At 37.6% G+C, this 17,043-nt stretch overlaps 1 protein-coding gene across 1 annotated transcript in view; it reads right to left on the bottom strand.

Moving 5' to 3' along the window:
* LOC150108077 (dynein axonemal heavy chain 3-like) overlaps positions 1 to 13,252 on the bottom strand; it is a 170,289-nt gene extending 157,037 nt beyond the window's left edge. Inside the window, exon 1 of the mRNA XM_090415941.1 lies at positions 13,136 to 13,252. Coding sequence (XP_090272067.1) covers positions 13,136 to 13,252 — 117 coding nt within the window. The remainder of the gene's footprint in view (positions 1 to 13,135) is intronic.
* Between the last annotated feature and the right edge of the window lie 3,791 nt (positions 13,253 to 17,043).

Genomic DNA, 17,043 nt, shown 5'->3' with positions numbered 1-17,043 from the left:
TGATATGTTTTCCATTCTTTGTTTAGGGTTAGGTGTTCTTCTTCATTTGAAATGAGTTTTTCTGTCAAAATCGTTTCAAATTTTTTGTACTGTGTTCTAATAATTTCATTATCTATGTTCACATTTTTTGTACTGGGTTCTAATCATTTCGTTATCTATTTTAACAGCTCTTCTTTTTGTGTCACTCCTATTTTTTTCTATTATTTTTGTAATTTAATTTTAGCTCTGACCATCTATGGTCACTATCAAAATATATCTTATTTATTACTGATATATCTTCTATTAATTTTTTTCTATTACTCAAAATAAAGTCTATCTCATTTTTTGTAGTACCATCTGACAATTGCCATGTCCATTTTCATATCTTTCTTTTTTTATAGAATGTATTAATTATAAATAGACCCCGACTTTCTGTAAATCTTACTAACCTTTCTCCTCTTTCATTTCTATCTCCAATACTAAACTCTCCTATACTGTTTTGTTATTGTCCTTCATTCCAATTTTACAGTTAAAATCTCCCATTACCCCCATAATCCATTTATTCTGATTTAATCTTAAACAGTTTTCTATTTCTTCATAAAATTTCTCTACCTCCTCATCTGAATGTTCAGAGGTGGGTGTGTATATTTGTATTATTTTTAGGTTGAACCCTTTATTTATAATTATGGTCATAGATGTCATTCTTGTTATTGGTGTAAAATCTATTATCTTGTCCTTCCAGTTCTTTTTTATCATTAATCCCACTCCTCTCTGTCCTCCTCCTCCTCCTATTGTATGAAGTAAAGATATTTCTTTCTTGGTTTCCATTATTTCTTACTTCAGAAAGTCCTATTATATCCCAATCCAATTTAGAAAGCGCATTATCTAGTTGTTCTTCTCTGTCTTCCTTCAAAAGTGTTCTTACATTATACATACTTATGCTTAAGTTACTTGTTATTTTTTTCTTTGCTTTCTTGTATGTATCCCATTTTTTACTTCCATTTTCAACCTTCCTTGAGAATTTAAGATGTAAACTTCATTGGAATGGGAGGGAGAGTCCTTTCTAGGTGACAGAAATGATGCACATTTTGGCCTTGGTTTATATTGTTTTTCTTTCTTACTGTCATTTGGGCGGGGGGGGGTGAGGTTGGTCTAAATTCCAACAATGACCAGTCAGTTTGGGAATTCTATTTTATACCTTTCTACCAGGTTTCTTTTCAGCTGCTCCACTGGAAATCCAACACTATTTGTAGCTGCCCCTAACCTGGGGAACAGACGCTACAGAAGGAGATAGTGGAAATTACAGTTTGAAAGGAAAGGGTCACCCCCCCCTTGCTCTCGAATTGCTCTAAAATAGCACTGGGAGGGAGGAAAGAAGAGTAGAAGACCCATCTACAGATATAATATACCAAGTGTATATTGTAGGAAATAAGATTGGGTCTAACTCAGGTGTCTTAGGTTTGCCATGCCCATACTCACCACTGTGAGCCCCTGAGCTAGGTAGAACATCATTACTTATTAAATATACTAATGTTTTTATAATAATAATAATAATGATGATGATGATAAATAAATAAAAAAACAGAGATGAATACTGAAAGATCAGACAATGTAATAACTGAAGGAGTTGCTATAGCAAGCAACAGTAAACATGGAGATAAATTTCTTAAAAACTAGAATGACAAAGAAGTTAATCTGTGCTTTTAAATCCATAAAGGGTCATAGTAGTGAAGAAGAAGAAGATAAACCTTTCAAGTCATAAGATAAATAAATGACTTAAAAGAAGGAAAAGAGGGATTTTAATTATGGCAATATAGACTGGAATGATGAGATAGCAACTGGAAGTAAAGAAAATTAGTTTCTTGAGTTTTTGAGGGGTAACTACCTCAGACAGTATGTAAGAGGGCACACGAGGATTAAGGGTCTTGGATTTGGTCATCTCATCAGAGGATGTAATTATAATGAGGTGTCAAATCATCCACCAATTGGTGAGAGTTACCATGAGGTGATTACCTGGGTGGTTGACAGCAGTGCGAGGATCCCTGTGAGAAAAGGGTATAAGTGGAACTACAGGGCTGGTGTTTATGAGCAGCTCAGGAGATAGCTTGCAGGTGTAGCATGGAATGGGGAGTTAGCTGAAAAAGAGGTCAATACAGCTTGGGGGATATTCAAGAACTGTCTAATAGAAGCAATGTCTAAATGTGTTGTAAGGATCAGAAGGTTAAATAAGGTAGATGTGTTCGTGTGTAGAGGCTTAAGTGCTGACATATTGGTAAGCTTTGATATCTCTTCTTTGTTTACCAATATTCCCTTAACTGACACCTTATCTCTCTTAGAAAACGTCCCCCCCCCCCCCGACATCTTAGATCTCTTTACCTTTGCCATTAACTCTGGGTATTTCTCTTGGAAGAACAAAATCTACAAGCAGATAGAGGGAACTGCCATGGGTTCCCCCCTCTCACCCCCCCTTGCCAATTTCTATATGGAAGATTTCGAAAAACGAGCCATAGACTCAGCCCCACTCAAACCTTCTATCTGGCTAAGATATGTAGATGTGTTCTCTATTTGGCCTCATGGCCCAGACACGTTAGACACCTTCCTCAGTCATCTCAATAGCCTACATCCAAGAATCCAGTTTACTATGGAAAAGGAAAAGAACAATTGCCTTCCTAGACACCTTAGTCACCACCATCATCATCATCAAATTCCTGCTATGTACCCTCAAGGGGTGTACAGGATATGATAGTACTACATGAAAAAAATTACATCATTATTAATTTCCTATCTACAATTTTCCTCCAAATCAGTCTATTACTTGTCAAGACTCCAACATTATCAGATCTTATATTTCTATCGTCTAAGGCACTTTGTACCGTATCAATCCATCTATATCTTGGTCTTCCTCTGGGTCGTTTTGCTGCCAACCTGGCAGAGAACACTTGTTTTGCTAATCTTTCCTCACCCATTCTGTTTAAGTGACCATACCACCTGAGATTAGCTCTGCTAACGCATTCCTGGATGCTGACAATGTCAAGTTCTTTCCTAATATCCTCGTTTTTAATATGATATTGCCATTGATGCCATCTGTTCATGCCTATAATCTTTCTCAGGACTCTCATATCTGTGGTCTCTAGTCTTTGGTCAAGTGTTTTACTTCTGACCCAGCTCTCAGATCCATAAGTTAAAACTGGTTTGAACACAGTGTTCCGACTAATTTCTCTCTTATTCCATATGAATTTATTCAATTGACTTCCCACCATACCAGCTTTGCTGATTCTGTTGTCTATTTCTATATTTAATTTACCATCTTCAGTAAAAATCGTGCCTAAATAGCTGAAATGTTTTACTTGTTCCACAGGTTCTCATTCACAACACAGTTGACATTTTCAATGATTCTGCCTATTTTCATTGTCTTTGTCTTTTTATTGCTGACCTTCATACCATATCTATTACAACAGCTATTCAATTTAGTCAGAGAATCTTGCAGACTTGTAGCAGATTTATTTAGAAGTATAACATCATCCGCATAAAGCAAAGAGCTGACATTAACATCTCCAATTTTGATATCATGTTTAATACCACTTTCCTTCATAATGTGATCCATATAGATAATGAATAACAGAGGGGATAATGTACATCCTTGTCTCACACCAGATTTAACATTAAACCATCTTCCTGTACTTCCTTCAATTCTAACTGCAGAATTACAACTCAAATAAAGACTAAGTATTGCTTGATATAATGCCCCATTGACACCATATAACTGCAGCGTATTGAATAGCTTCTCTCTTGGCACCTTGTCATATGCCTTTTTTAGAATATTCTGATACTTTCTCGACTATTTGTCGTAAAGTGAAGATCTGATCCTGACAGCCTCTATTTGGCCTGAATCCAGCTTGTTCTTCACCAAGCTTTTCTTCCACAATTCTTCTCAACCGTTTCTCAAGTATACTTGCATAGATCTCGCCAGGAACACTCAGTAGGGAATTACCTCTGTAATTCTCACATGCAGTTTTATTTCCCTTTTTATATATGGGTACTATGAGAGCTCTACTCCAATCATCGGGAATTCGTCCCTCTGTCCAGGCTTTCTGAACTATACAGTGCAGCCACTGTAAGACTTTTATACCACCATACTTCAGCATTTCTGGTCGAATATCATCTACTCCTGCTGCCTTTCCACATTTCAAGCCTTTGATGGCTTTTTCTACTTCAAGTATGGATATGTATTCCTGACTGCATGCCTGGTCAGTGTTTTTTACCACTGTGCTGTCATCACTGCTTGTTTCATTTAGCAGTTTTTCAAAGTAATTACTCCATACTTCAAGGATATCTTTTTCTCCTGTTTTCATGTCACCTTTATCATCTCTAATTCCTTTTACAGCACTCTTTCCTCCATTCTTAAGCTTCTTCAACAACCTCCAGAATATTTTGCCACCTTCTTGATATTTATTTTCTATATTCTTGCCAAAGTCCTCCCATGACTTTTGTTTAGCTAGTTTTACACAGTGTTTAGTATTCTTGCATTTGTCTCTATATTCTCTAAGAGCACAAGCTGACTTATTTGACAGGAACTTTTGGTATGCTTTCTTCTTTTCCTTCACTGCCTCTTTAACCTCCTGTGTCCACTAGGGAGGTCTGATTTTTTTATCCTTACAGACAACCTCACCACATGCCTCTCTGGCAGAATCAATCAATGTTTTCTTCAGAGTTTGCCACTGAATCTCCAAGGTTTGATTCCTGTTCTCAAACTCTTTCATTTTTTCTTCAATAATCTTTGTGTATTTTAGTCTACAGTTCACATCTGAGAGCTGCTCAACTTTTATTCGCTTTAAAACTTTCTTACATGTTATTCTTTTCAATGTGAAATTCAATTTTATCCTGCTCAAGACTAAATAGTGATCACTTCCAATTTCAAATCCTCTGTACACTCTGGTGTACTGCACCAGGGAGAAAACATCACTATCAACAATAGCATAGTCAATGAGACTTTTCTTATTCCTAGCCTCTTCTCTCCATGTGAATTTGTGCACATTTTTATGTTGGAACATGGTGTTAGTAATAACCAGTCCATGTCCTGAGCAGAAATCCAACAGATATTTGCCATTATTATTAGCTTTGCTCTTTTCTCCAAATTTTCCGAATTATGAGACATACAAAATATTTTTGTATGTCTCACAATCATTTCCTACTCTGCTATTTAGATCCCCAACAAGGACCAACTTTTCATTTTTTTTTGTGTCAGTTGCTTTTTCTAAAGCCTCAAAAAATTCCTCCACTTCTACCTTAGTAGAACCTTCTGTAGGACCATAGGCACAAATAAGTCTCATTGTCTAGTTCCCATTCTCATATTTGCCCACATTACTCTACTTGAGACTGACTGCCATTCAAGAAGATTCGCCTCGTATTTTGTGTTGAATACTATGGCTACTCCTTCTTTTCCTTGATTGTAATTGCCTGAATATAACATTTTGTATTTATTGCTCAGAACGATCTCACCAGTTTTGGTCTTTTTTGTTTCAGTCACCCCTATTATGTCAATCTGGTACTTATCTAATTCCTCAGCTAGCTCCATTTCTTTGCCATTCAGGCTTCTTACGTTGATAGTACCGATCTTTAACTCTGGTGATGTTGAGTTGGGGTTTATTTTCAGATTTGTTCCAGTAGCTGACTTTTCGCTGTTCACCCTGGTTCCCTGGCGAAAACAACGGGGGCCTTGTTTAACCGGGCGATGCCCCAGCCGTCATGAAATTTTGTCATGTTGTACCATCATTCTATATTTTGGTTTAACCAATAAGAATACAATTTGGTCGGCTAAATCCCAAATTGCCAGCCCATCCTCATCCGTTCAGTATCCAAGTAGATACCCAACAGGGTGCACCATGAGAAGGTGAGGATTGGACATTAGGTCAGAAGCCCTGGTCGGTTCTCCGCATTCCTTTAAAGGCCATGTGGAGGTCTCCTCTCATTTATACAGCTTTGACCCTTAAGCACCCATGCCTGCCTAATGATACACTTGCCTTCACTGTATACAGAAAACCCACACACACAGGTAGATACATTCACAAACTCTCCCACCACCACCCCTCTCAACAATTTGGCATTATTAAAACTCTTACCAAGAGAGCCCATAATCTTTGTTCCAGTGGAACTGCCCTCACTACTGAGCTTAACCACATACACAACACTTTCCTCTCCAATGGCTACAGTGATCACAGTATCAAAAAAAAATCAACTCCTCCCCCATTCCCAGTCCTTCTCGTCAACAAGAATTTAAAAATGCCATCACCATACCCTACATCTGTGGCACATCCGAAAAAATAGCCAAGATACTAAAAAAGTACAACCTACACACAGTATATAAGCCCCACCGCAAACTTGCTACCCTTATCCGTTCTACAAAAGATCAGCTCCCTCCTCTCTCTCTCTGCCTGGAGTTTACAAAGTACCCTGTTCCTGTAAGCTGGCATACTTTGGACAGACAGGCAGATCAGCATCCATCCGCTTAGAGGAACAAAAGTCTTACATCTGCAAACACAACTATGGCCATTCAGGCTTGGCTCACCATGTTTTGGATACCACCCACAGGGTATCTTGGAAGAAAACCACCATGCTCCACCACAGCAAATTCAAGTAAGAGAGACTTTTCTTGGAAGCAGCAGCAGCTCTCAAAAACCAACCAAATCTGAATAAATACGGTTGTATTAAGCTTCCAAAGATTTGGGAAACACTCATCACCCGAGGTCCCACCTTACATTCCAGGCCACCTACTACTGCCCTTAGAGGGCGCTCCAACTAGATAGGACTTTAGTGTCACCCACGTGGTTGGGCTCAGTATTGTTTATTATTTGTGTGTATGTTACATTAACTGTTTTTGTAATCCCCGTAGATGTCCTAGTGACTAGGATGAAATATAGGAAGTATGAAATTCTATTTTAATTCTTTGTGAGTGTTGTAAAAAATCCATTAAGCCTCCAACATAATAAGGTAGATGTGAGATGGATGAATAATGAGATTAAGCATGCGATACAGAGAAAAAAGGCATTGTGGAGGCAGAATAAGAGAAGTGAAAATAACCAATTTCATGAACCCTACAAAGACCAGGCAAGAAGGGTGACTTGGTTGGTGAGAGTAGCTAAAGAGAGAGAGATATGAACAGCAGTTAGTTAATGAAGCCAAAAATAATCCAGGAGTTCTTTCGATATGTAACCAGCAAAAGAAAGAATGATTATGGAAGGATGACATTGATTGGAGAAAATGGTATAAAGACAGCTGTTGTGGAATGTGTGGAGGAGATACTTAATGAGCAGGTCATTCATAAAGGTCTTTCAATCTTGTGATTGTGACTTCATGGAGAGATTGAGAGCAGTTGATGATGGGGAGGAGAGACTGACTGTAAGTGAGCAAGAGGTGTTTGGGGAGCTGAGTAAACTAGATGTAAATAAGGATGTAGGACTTGATAATATATCACTGCATATTCTGAAGGAATGTGCCAGGGAGTTGACACCTGCCTTGACATATTTTTTTAATACGAGTCTTGCACTGGGTCAAGTTCCTAAGGAGTGGAAGGAGGGCAAGATTGTGCCACTTCATAAAGGAGGTGATTGAACTCAAGCATCAAACTATAGGGCTATCTGTATGTCAGGTGTTGTGGTTAAGTTGTTGGAGAAGCTTGTGAGAACTAGGAACCAGAGTTGGGTTGACAACAATGGTATTATCTTTGATGGACAGCATGGATTTGCTAAAGGGAGGTCATGTTTTATTAATCTACTTACTTATTACAATAAAGTGACTGCTTCCTTGAACAGAGGAGAAGGATACACAGTACTATACTTGGATTTCGCAAAGGCTTTTGATAGAGTACCTCATGATAAGCTGACAGTCAAACTAGAGCAGATGGGATTGGATGTTAGATTAGTGCATTGGATTGGAAACTGGCTATCTAATAGGTATCAACAAGTTGCGTATGGGAGTGCAATATCCAGGAAAAGGAAAGTCACTAGTGGAGTGCCTGAGGGGTCTGTTTTAGGGCCATTACTATTTAACTTGTATATTAATAATCCTGGTGAAGATTTGGATAAAGATATTCAGTTGTTTGCAGATGATGCAAAATTGGGACAAACCATGAAGAGTAGAGAAGATGTTGTAGCCTTACAAGAAGACCTGAATAAATTGAGTGATTGGGCACGAAAATGGGGATATGAGTTCAATGTTGCAAAATGTAAGGTTTTAAAATTTGGAAAACAAAGATGGGATGCAGAATTTATGCTTGGTGAGAATATATTGTTGGAGGTAGAGGAAATAAGAGATCTGGGTGTGATAGTGGATAAGGATCTAAAATTTAGGGGGACACATCGCCAAAATTGTGAAGACAACACAAAGGCTTCTGGGAATGATGCGGAGGACACTGACGTGTAGAAGTAGGGAGATTCTTGTTCCGTTGTATAAGGCTTTGATTAGGCCACACATGGACTTGTGACCAGATTTGGTCACCGGGTTTTCAGAAGGATGAAGAGATGTTGGTAAGGGTTCAAAGGCGACTGAATAAGGTAGTTTCTGACCTCTGGAATGGCGAGTATGAGGAAAGATTGAGAAGATGTAATTTGCAGAGTCTGGTGGACAGGAGGAAGAGGGGAGATATGATAGAGACCTACAAGTTGGTAAGGGGTTGTTATAGGATCAATGGTGGAGGTTCTACAGAGAATAGGGAGATCAGGGGAGAACCAGAGGTCATCCCTGGAAACTGTATAAAGAGGATGTGAGTAGGGGAGTGAGAGGCAGGTTTTTTCGTGCAGAGTTGTGAATGATTGGAATGAATGCCTTGCCTGAGAGTATGGTGTCTGCAAGGAGTTTGAGTGTGTTTAAGACACAGTATGATGAGATGTATGTGTGTGTGATAAAAGGACCTCCCAGATGAGTCTTTGACTCCATGAGGTCTTGGGGTAATAATAATAATAATAATCAAAATACCACATAATGATCACTCATTTTGCACTTGCCAAACTAATTTGATTGACCATTTCATGCTCATCACCAATTATATTCCCTGGTCTGTAGCAACAACTTACTAAATATCTTGTCTTATGAACATCTATCTCACACCATATACTCGCAAAGGCATAAGTGTTTTCTCCACTGTGATTTTCCACCCTGAGAGGGCACAGTTCATCTCTTATCAAAAGTAACAGTCCATCACCATGTTTATCCTCCCTATCCTGCAGAAATATACTATATCTTTCAATTGCCATCCCTGTTAGAACATCCCCTCATTTAACCAAGTTTCAATGATACCAACAACTTTCGGAGAGGCTGAGTCAATGAACTTGGTAGATGAATTTCAAATAATAAGGAACAGTCAGGTAAAAAGGAATATCACAGTTTCTCACCCATAAAGTGTTGCAGCCTACAGGACCATAGTAAAACTTCTTCACATCTCCCTGATGCCTGCAAGGAATTAGTCTTATTAGAGCTGATGTCTTGAGCAGATATTCTTTTTCTCACTTTTTCTCATTTTTCATATTTTAATAATTTTTACAGGTAATTTTTTCAAACTTTGATATCCATGATTGTATTCCACATATCCTTAATCACTCTTGGCTAAGACTGAATTTCATTTCAACCTGTTTTCTTGTTTCTTTTGGCTCTAAGTTTGTTGTCATGCCATGTGTAATTTCAAAATGTGGATACCAGGTATTATGGAATAAATGTAGTAGGGAGTGGGTGCAGTGCTTGCAGTGTGAGTTGTGGGCCTATAATGCATGTGCAGGTGTCAAAAAATTTGTTTTATGTGTGCAACTTTTGCAAGTACATATTTATTTATGTTTTCTAGGATTACATTTTTTTTTTTGTCTATTTGACTTCATAAAAACACATATAGCTCATTTTTTTGGATGAAAAAAAAAAGCAATTACTCATACTACCTCCAAAAAATGTATTTTTGAAAATGACATAAAAATTTTGGGTTGTATCTAGAATGGAGTTTTCATTAACAGTTTTTGTTTTATCTTGCAAAAGCAAAATGATATTCCATATGTTAATTCAATGTTGTAAACTGAAATGCAATGCACTTCGGGATGAAAAGATTGCACACTTCATATCATATTGATGGAACTATTTTATAGGAAATTGATGTGGCTAGAAATTTGGGGATGATAGTGGACAGAGATTTGAAATTCAGAGGACATATTGCATGAGCTGGCGAAATAGTTCAGAGGATTACTTGGATGCTGAAGAACACATTGACAAGTAAAGATAGAGAGGGTATTATCCTCTTTATAATGCTATGATTCAGCCACATGTTGACTACTGTGCACAGATTTGGTCACCTGTGTTTCTTGGGAATTGGGAGGTGGTGGTGGAAAGAGTTCAGAGAGGAGTGACCAAGCTGGTGACTTCTAGAATACCTCATACTGGCATGGAATAGATCTTGATGTATTTTGGCTTCTGCCTTTCTGGCCAATTGGGACAAAGGCATTGGCCTTTGCTCTGGTAGACCATAATATGTAGCATTGCATTTCAGTGTGAACATTTTTTAAATAAAATAAAATATGACTGGCAGAGGAAAGGGGATATGATAGACACTTATAAGTTACTAAATGGATTCTATAACATTGACACAGAAGAAATTTTTTGATACATGGGGGAGTAGGGAGAAAACAAGAGGTCAAATTTGGAAGTTGCCTAAGAGTATGGTTAGTAAGGGGTGTGCAGACTAGGTTCTTTAGTTGAAGAGTAGTAAATGAATGAAATCGATTGCCAGAGGTAGTTGTGAGCACCCCAACAGTGAATAGGTTTAACGAAAGGTATGATAAGTATTGTGTTAATGGATAGAGTGGGTTTCCTGTGATGAGTCTTTTGACTTCATGGGTACCCATATAAATAATAATCATGGTATAGTATTACTCATAGTTCTACTAAAGTCATTACTATTCAATTTTTATGTTAATGAGACTGTGAATGGATTCCTAATACACTGACAATCTTGTGTAGCAATTATGGATGATGTAGTTGTAAATATGTAGTTACTGCAGATAATGCAATCAGAAAACTGTTTCCTGATTGTTCCAAATAACAATCAAGTCACTAATGAGCAGGTGGTGTCCAATATATACAGAGCCTCATGTAAATGGCTTCCTAATCCATCACAATCTCATGTAATTATTGTAGATGATGCAATCAGGAAACAACTGTTTTCTGATTGTTCCAAACAATCAGGTCACTAATGAGAAGGTGATTTGCAATATACACAGTCCATCCTCTTAATTATTATTATTATTATTATTATTATTATTAAACAAGACCTCATGGAGTCAAAGACTCATCCAGGAGGTCCTTTTATCTCACACACATCTCATCATACCGGGTCTTAAACACATTCAAACTCCCTGCAGACACCACACTCTCAGGCAAGGCATTCCAATCATTCACAACTCTGCACGAAAAAAACCTGCCTCTCACTCCCCTACTCACACCCTCTTTATACAGTTTCCAGGGATGACCTCTGGTTCTCCCCTGATCTCCCACTATTCGCTGTAGAACTTCTCCACCATTGATCCTATAGCAACCCCTTACCAACTTGTAGGTCTCTATCATATCTCCCCTCTTCCTTCTCTCCACTAGTCTCTGCAAATTACATCTTTTCAATCTTTCCTCATACTCGACATTCCAGAGGTCAGAAACTACCTTAGTCAGTCGCCTTTGGACCCTTTCCAACATCTCTTCATCCTTCTGAAAACCAGGTGACCAAATCTGGGCACAATAGTCCATGTGTGGCCTAATCAAAGCCTTATACAATGGAACAAGAATCTCCCTACTTCTACATGTCAGTGTCCTCCTCATCATTCCCAGAAGTCTTTGTGTTGTCTTCACAATTTTGGCGATGTGACCCCTAAATTTTAGATCCTTATCCACTATCACTCCCAGATCTCTTATTTCCTCTACTTCCAACAATATATTTTCACCAAGCATAAATTCTGCATCCCATCTTTGTTTTCCAAATTTTAAAACCTTACATTTTGCAACATTGAACTCACATCCCCATTTGCTTGCCCAATCACTCAATTTATTCAAGTCTTCTTGCAAGGCCACAACATCTTCACTACTCTTTATGGTTCGTCCCAACTTTGCATCATCTGCAAACAACTGAATATCTCCATCCAAATCTTCGCCAATATCATTAATATACAAGTTAAATAGTAATGGCCCTAAAACAGATCCCTGAGGCACTCCACTAGTGACTTTCCTTTTCCTGGATATTGCACCCCCATACACAACTTGTTGATACCTATCAGATAGCCAGTCTCCAATCCAATGCACTAATCTAATATCCAACCCCATCTGCTCTAGTTTGACTGTCAACTTATCATGAGGCACTCTATCAAAAGCTTTTGCGAAATCCAAGTATATTACTGTGTATCCTTCTCCTCTGTCCAAGGAAGCAGTCACTTTATTGTAATAAGTAAGCAGATTACTAAAACACGACCTCCCTTTAGCAAATCCATGCTGTCCATCAAAGATTATACCATTGTTGTCAACCCAACTCTGGATCCTAGTTCTCACAAGCTTCTCCAACAACTTAACCACAACACCTGACACACAGATAGGCCTATAGTTTGATGCTTGAGTTCGATCACCTCCTTTATGAAGTGGCACAATCTTGCCCTCCTTCCACTCTTTAGGGACTTGACCAATTGTAATTAATTGTCAACTCTGCCTTCTCGTGATGTGGTCTGTCCACAAAAGGAACTCCTGGCTTACCCAACAAGTGCTCCAAAAATATCAGCTATGAACAGATTGAAGAAAATGTAGTATACATGAGCTTAGAAAAAAAAGATAAAGGGATGATATAAGTTTTGAGAGGTGGAGAGATGCTTATCAGACACTGAGACTCGGGGTGATTTTCCAAAGGGTAGAAAAAAGGACAGGGGTAAAGACATGCAATCATCTCTGGATTGCATGAGGAAGAGCAGTAAATGTTTTACATGGGCACGAGAGGTGCACTGAATTGACGATTATGATAATATTAATACAATCATAGTTTATGAATATATATACACATATATATATCATTATCTAAACACTACTCCATACAATTTAGTTTCACCATTTTCAATTCAGTAATAATTAATTAATTCTAGCTGATAGTAACATAACATACCTCTTGACCAGAAACAAATGATGATGATGTTGCCTGAAAATAAGACGTTGATGATGTAAGCAGTGGTAAATGTGGAACTCCACTCATTTTTTTACCATCTCTGTTTGCAGAATCCATTGCCTTATAAAAAATACCAAGTCTTTTTTTATGTATATTTAAAAGTATTTATAATACAAATATATCAAAATAAATTTTATTTCTTTCCAGAAAGAAAATCTGCATGCAAAATTTTTCCAACATTTATATATTTAATAAGATCAGAAACTACATATTATTATTATTATTCAAGACTTCCATGTGGTCACTTCAGACCACAAAAAAATCTATCACCTCCTTAAGCCCATTTACATTGAACACTCTTACCACTCAGGCAATGCATTCTAACTTACACCCACTCCCCCATGTTAAACAGTTACTTCTTATTCTCTTATACATCATAGCATTTCGCAACTCTTCCATATGGTCTGTTGTCCCTTACATTTCTTCTGCTATATGAAAAATCACCAAAGTATCAATCCAGTAAATACCTCACAAAACCATACATATCTGAAAACACATCATCCCTTATCCTATGATTTTCTTGACCTCCATGTAGCCACAAGATTCATCATGAGGCCTCAACAGATCTATCATACCACTCCTTAAGCTTATCCACCATTTAGTATTAACTAGTGTTAATACCACTACTCTCCATGCTTCTACCATTCATCATGCAAGAAACTTACTTCTTATTCTTTTACTCACTACTTCCTTTTGCAACTACTAGGGATGGCTCCCCTTGTCCCTGTTCCTTCCTTATATTCTACAATATGAAAAATTTCCAAAGTGTTATTTCTTTCTTTTAGAGAAACTTGTGCCATAGTTTTGTGAATTATTTACACATAAGTAGTTGTTAAGATCTTGGAGAAAGTAGTGAGGGACCATATACAGCATTGGTCAGATGAGGGTGGTATTATCCATGAGAATCAACATGGATTTGTGAAGGTGTGCTCTTGTTTTAGCAATATGCTAGCCTTTTATAATAAAGTTACATGAGCATTAGATAAGGGAAAGGCATATACTGCCATTTTCTTAGGCTTAACGAAAGCATTTGACAGGGTGCCACATAATAAGCTGATGTTTAAGTTGCAGCACATGGGTCTGGATGTCAGAATGGTCAACTGAATTGAGGAATGGCTGTCCGATAGGTAACAGAGAGTTGTGTATGGTGGAGCAATATCAAAGAGGAAGAAGGTTACAAGTGGGGTTCCACAGGGCTCAATACTGGGACCTATATTGTTTAACCTTTATATCAATGGCATTGTCAGTGGATTGCAAGAGGATATTCAGTTGTTTGCGGATGATGTGAAGCTGGGAAGGGTTATTAGTAATAATGCAGATGTGGTAACCCTGCAAGAGGATTTGAATAAGCTAGATAGATGGGCAAATGAATGGGGGTCAGTTTAATGCAGCAAAATGTAAGGTCTTGAGGTTTGGGACACATTGATGGGACGCTGCATACTCTATGGAGGAGCTATACTGGAGGAAGTAGGGGAGACAAAAGATCTGGAGTTGATGATTGATAGAAACCTTAAATTCAAGGGACATATTACAAAGGTGGTGAAGGTAACACAGAGGATTGCTGCAATAATGAGAAGGACACTGACCTGCAGAGATAAAACAGTTATCATTCCGTTGTATAAGTCTCTGATCAGACCACACTTGGACTATTGTTCTCAGATTTGGTCCCCAGGATTTGAAGGGGGGATAAATTAACTGTGGAAAGGATACAAAGACGGATGACAAAGATGGTTTCAGGACTGTACAAGGATAGTTATGAGGATCGGCTGAGAGAATGTGGACTGCAGAGTTTGGTGGATAGAAGAAGGAGAGGTGATATGATTGAGACTTTTAAACTGTTGAGAGAATGGGTTACAGGGTTGACACTGGGGAGTTCTTTCGCTTGGTTGAACAGCGGGAAGGAGTGATGACAAGAGGCCATCCCTGGAAGTTACGAAAGGAAACTGTGAGCAAGAGGGTAAGGAGTGGTTTCTTTGTGTGGAGGGTGGTTGAGCCGTGGAATGCATTGCTTGATGGAGTGGTGGGAGCGAGAACAGACAAGGAGTTTTAGGAGTGGTATGATAGACTTTGTGTTTCTCGGGGGGAGGAGGGGGGGACCTCCCCTCGATGAGTCATGATAGATTTTGTGTTTCTTAGGAAGGACCTGCCACGATGAGTCTTTTGACCCCATGGAGGCCTGAATAATAATAATAATAGCACAAGGTAAAGGTAATAATTTATTATAAGGCCATATATTTAAGTTTGAAAATTACAGACCATCTTCAGTGGCAAAAAAACAGTTGATACAAGGTAGAATGCAAACAATGGATTTATTTGAAATAGAGTGAGCTGCAATGATGTTATATTTCCAGTAGTATTATGTTCTAACTGAGGAAAAGGTTAATCATACAGTATTATTAAAAAAAAAAAATTCTTTAAATTCTTCTTCTTCTCCCTTCTACGTGTTGTTAGGCCTACTGGCCTGTTACAGTGCTATTTTAAGCCCTTCTAAGTCATACCGGTCCCGAGGATAAGGTGACTAGCCCTATGCCTCCAGTATATTCTATGGCTGTAACTACATGTGTTCATGGGGCCAGTTTGCCTGCTTGCAGGAGGAACAACCCAGATAAACTGGGGAGAAAAACCCTACTATCCATGCCCAAGACCGGCTAACTTGGCTATATCTGAAAACGATCTTTAACCTCCCTACCGGCTAGGACGTCTATAGACGTCCAACTAAATCTGGATAAGATTCAGCCCACCTGTTTAAACAACCTGGATAAGAAGTGCAATTTGACTGTCATGTCCATTAGAAGGTGTGATAAAACCCTCACGCTGTGAGAATGGTTAATCCGATTATCTCCTGTTCATAGCTGCCTCTCAGTTGCCTATAACAAGAAACGGACTTTCTTGTTCCATGCTGGTGAACTGGATTTTAGTTATATATGATAGACTAAAAATAGAGAAATTATTTATATTTCTGTTTTCTCTTTTTATTGTACAATACACTTTTAATTTCTGGACAAAATAAAGGTCTTGCATAATTTCTTCACTTAAATATTGCCTTACCTTGGAGAACCAATTTAATTTTTTATTTTTTTGCGCTAATTTTTTTCTAATCGCCTACTAGACAAAAGATTTTTCTTTGTTCTCGAAGAAATTAATTCACAATAATTATTTGAAATATTTTTTTAAAAAAAGAAAAGAAAACCGGCTGCCGACGTTCCAGATTATATTAATTTTATTTTTGTACAAAACCATCGAAATCGAATAATACTTAACAGATTTCCTTTAGGACACGCTTGAGCAGCTTTGCTTTATAGAGAATAACATGAAATTCTTTAATCATATGACTAAATTTTTTCTTCATGTTGTATAGTAATCTGTACTTTCACTTTCTTGGTTTCCTTGTATAATTGGTCATTACAAAATGAAATTGACAGTTATGATTTAAATTTATATTTTCTGCATAATTCAGATATTTTATTCTCCAATTTTTAAAGTAAGCGATACATTTGCTTATTTTTATCATTCAAAATATGTATATCAAATGTGAAATTTCATTTCCATATTTTTACAATAGAACTGAACTTTATTTCGCCTCTGATAGTTTAAATCCCCCCCCCCCCTGTTGCATTACTATCACACACCCGAAAACTGTTATGAAACACAGGTACAGTTTTTATTTAATTCGTTATTTTTCTCTAGTAATTGTTCCACATAACTTTAATTTTTCGATACTGAAACTATGTGGTGATTATTATAAATTAGCAAATTATAAATCAGACAACATACATATTTCCTGATTATTATAAATCAGGAAATTATGTGATAATCGGATATAGGTGAAATTAATATTTAAAATCACT

Source organism: Typopeltis vanoorti, chromosome 3 (assembly GCF_054136105.1).
Source record: "Typopeltis vanoorti isolate ZY-2024b chromosome 3, IOZ_Tvanoo_1.0, whole genome shotgun sequence".
Lineage (NCBI taxonomy): Eukaryota > Metazoa > Arthropoda > Arachnida > Uropygi > Thelyphonidae > Typopeltis > Typopeltis vanoorti.
This window is presented reverse-complemented; position numbering and strand designations above follow the sequence as displayed.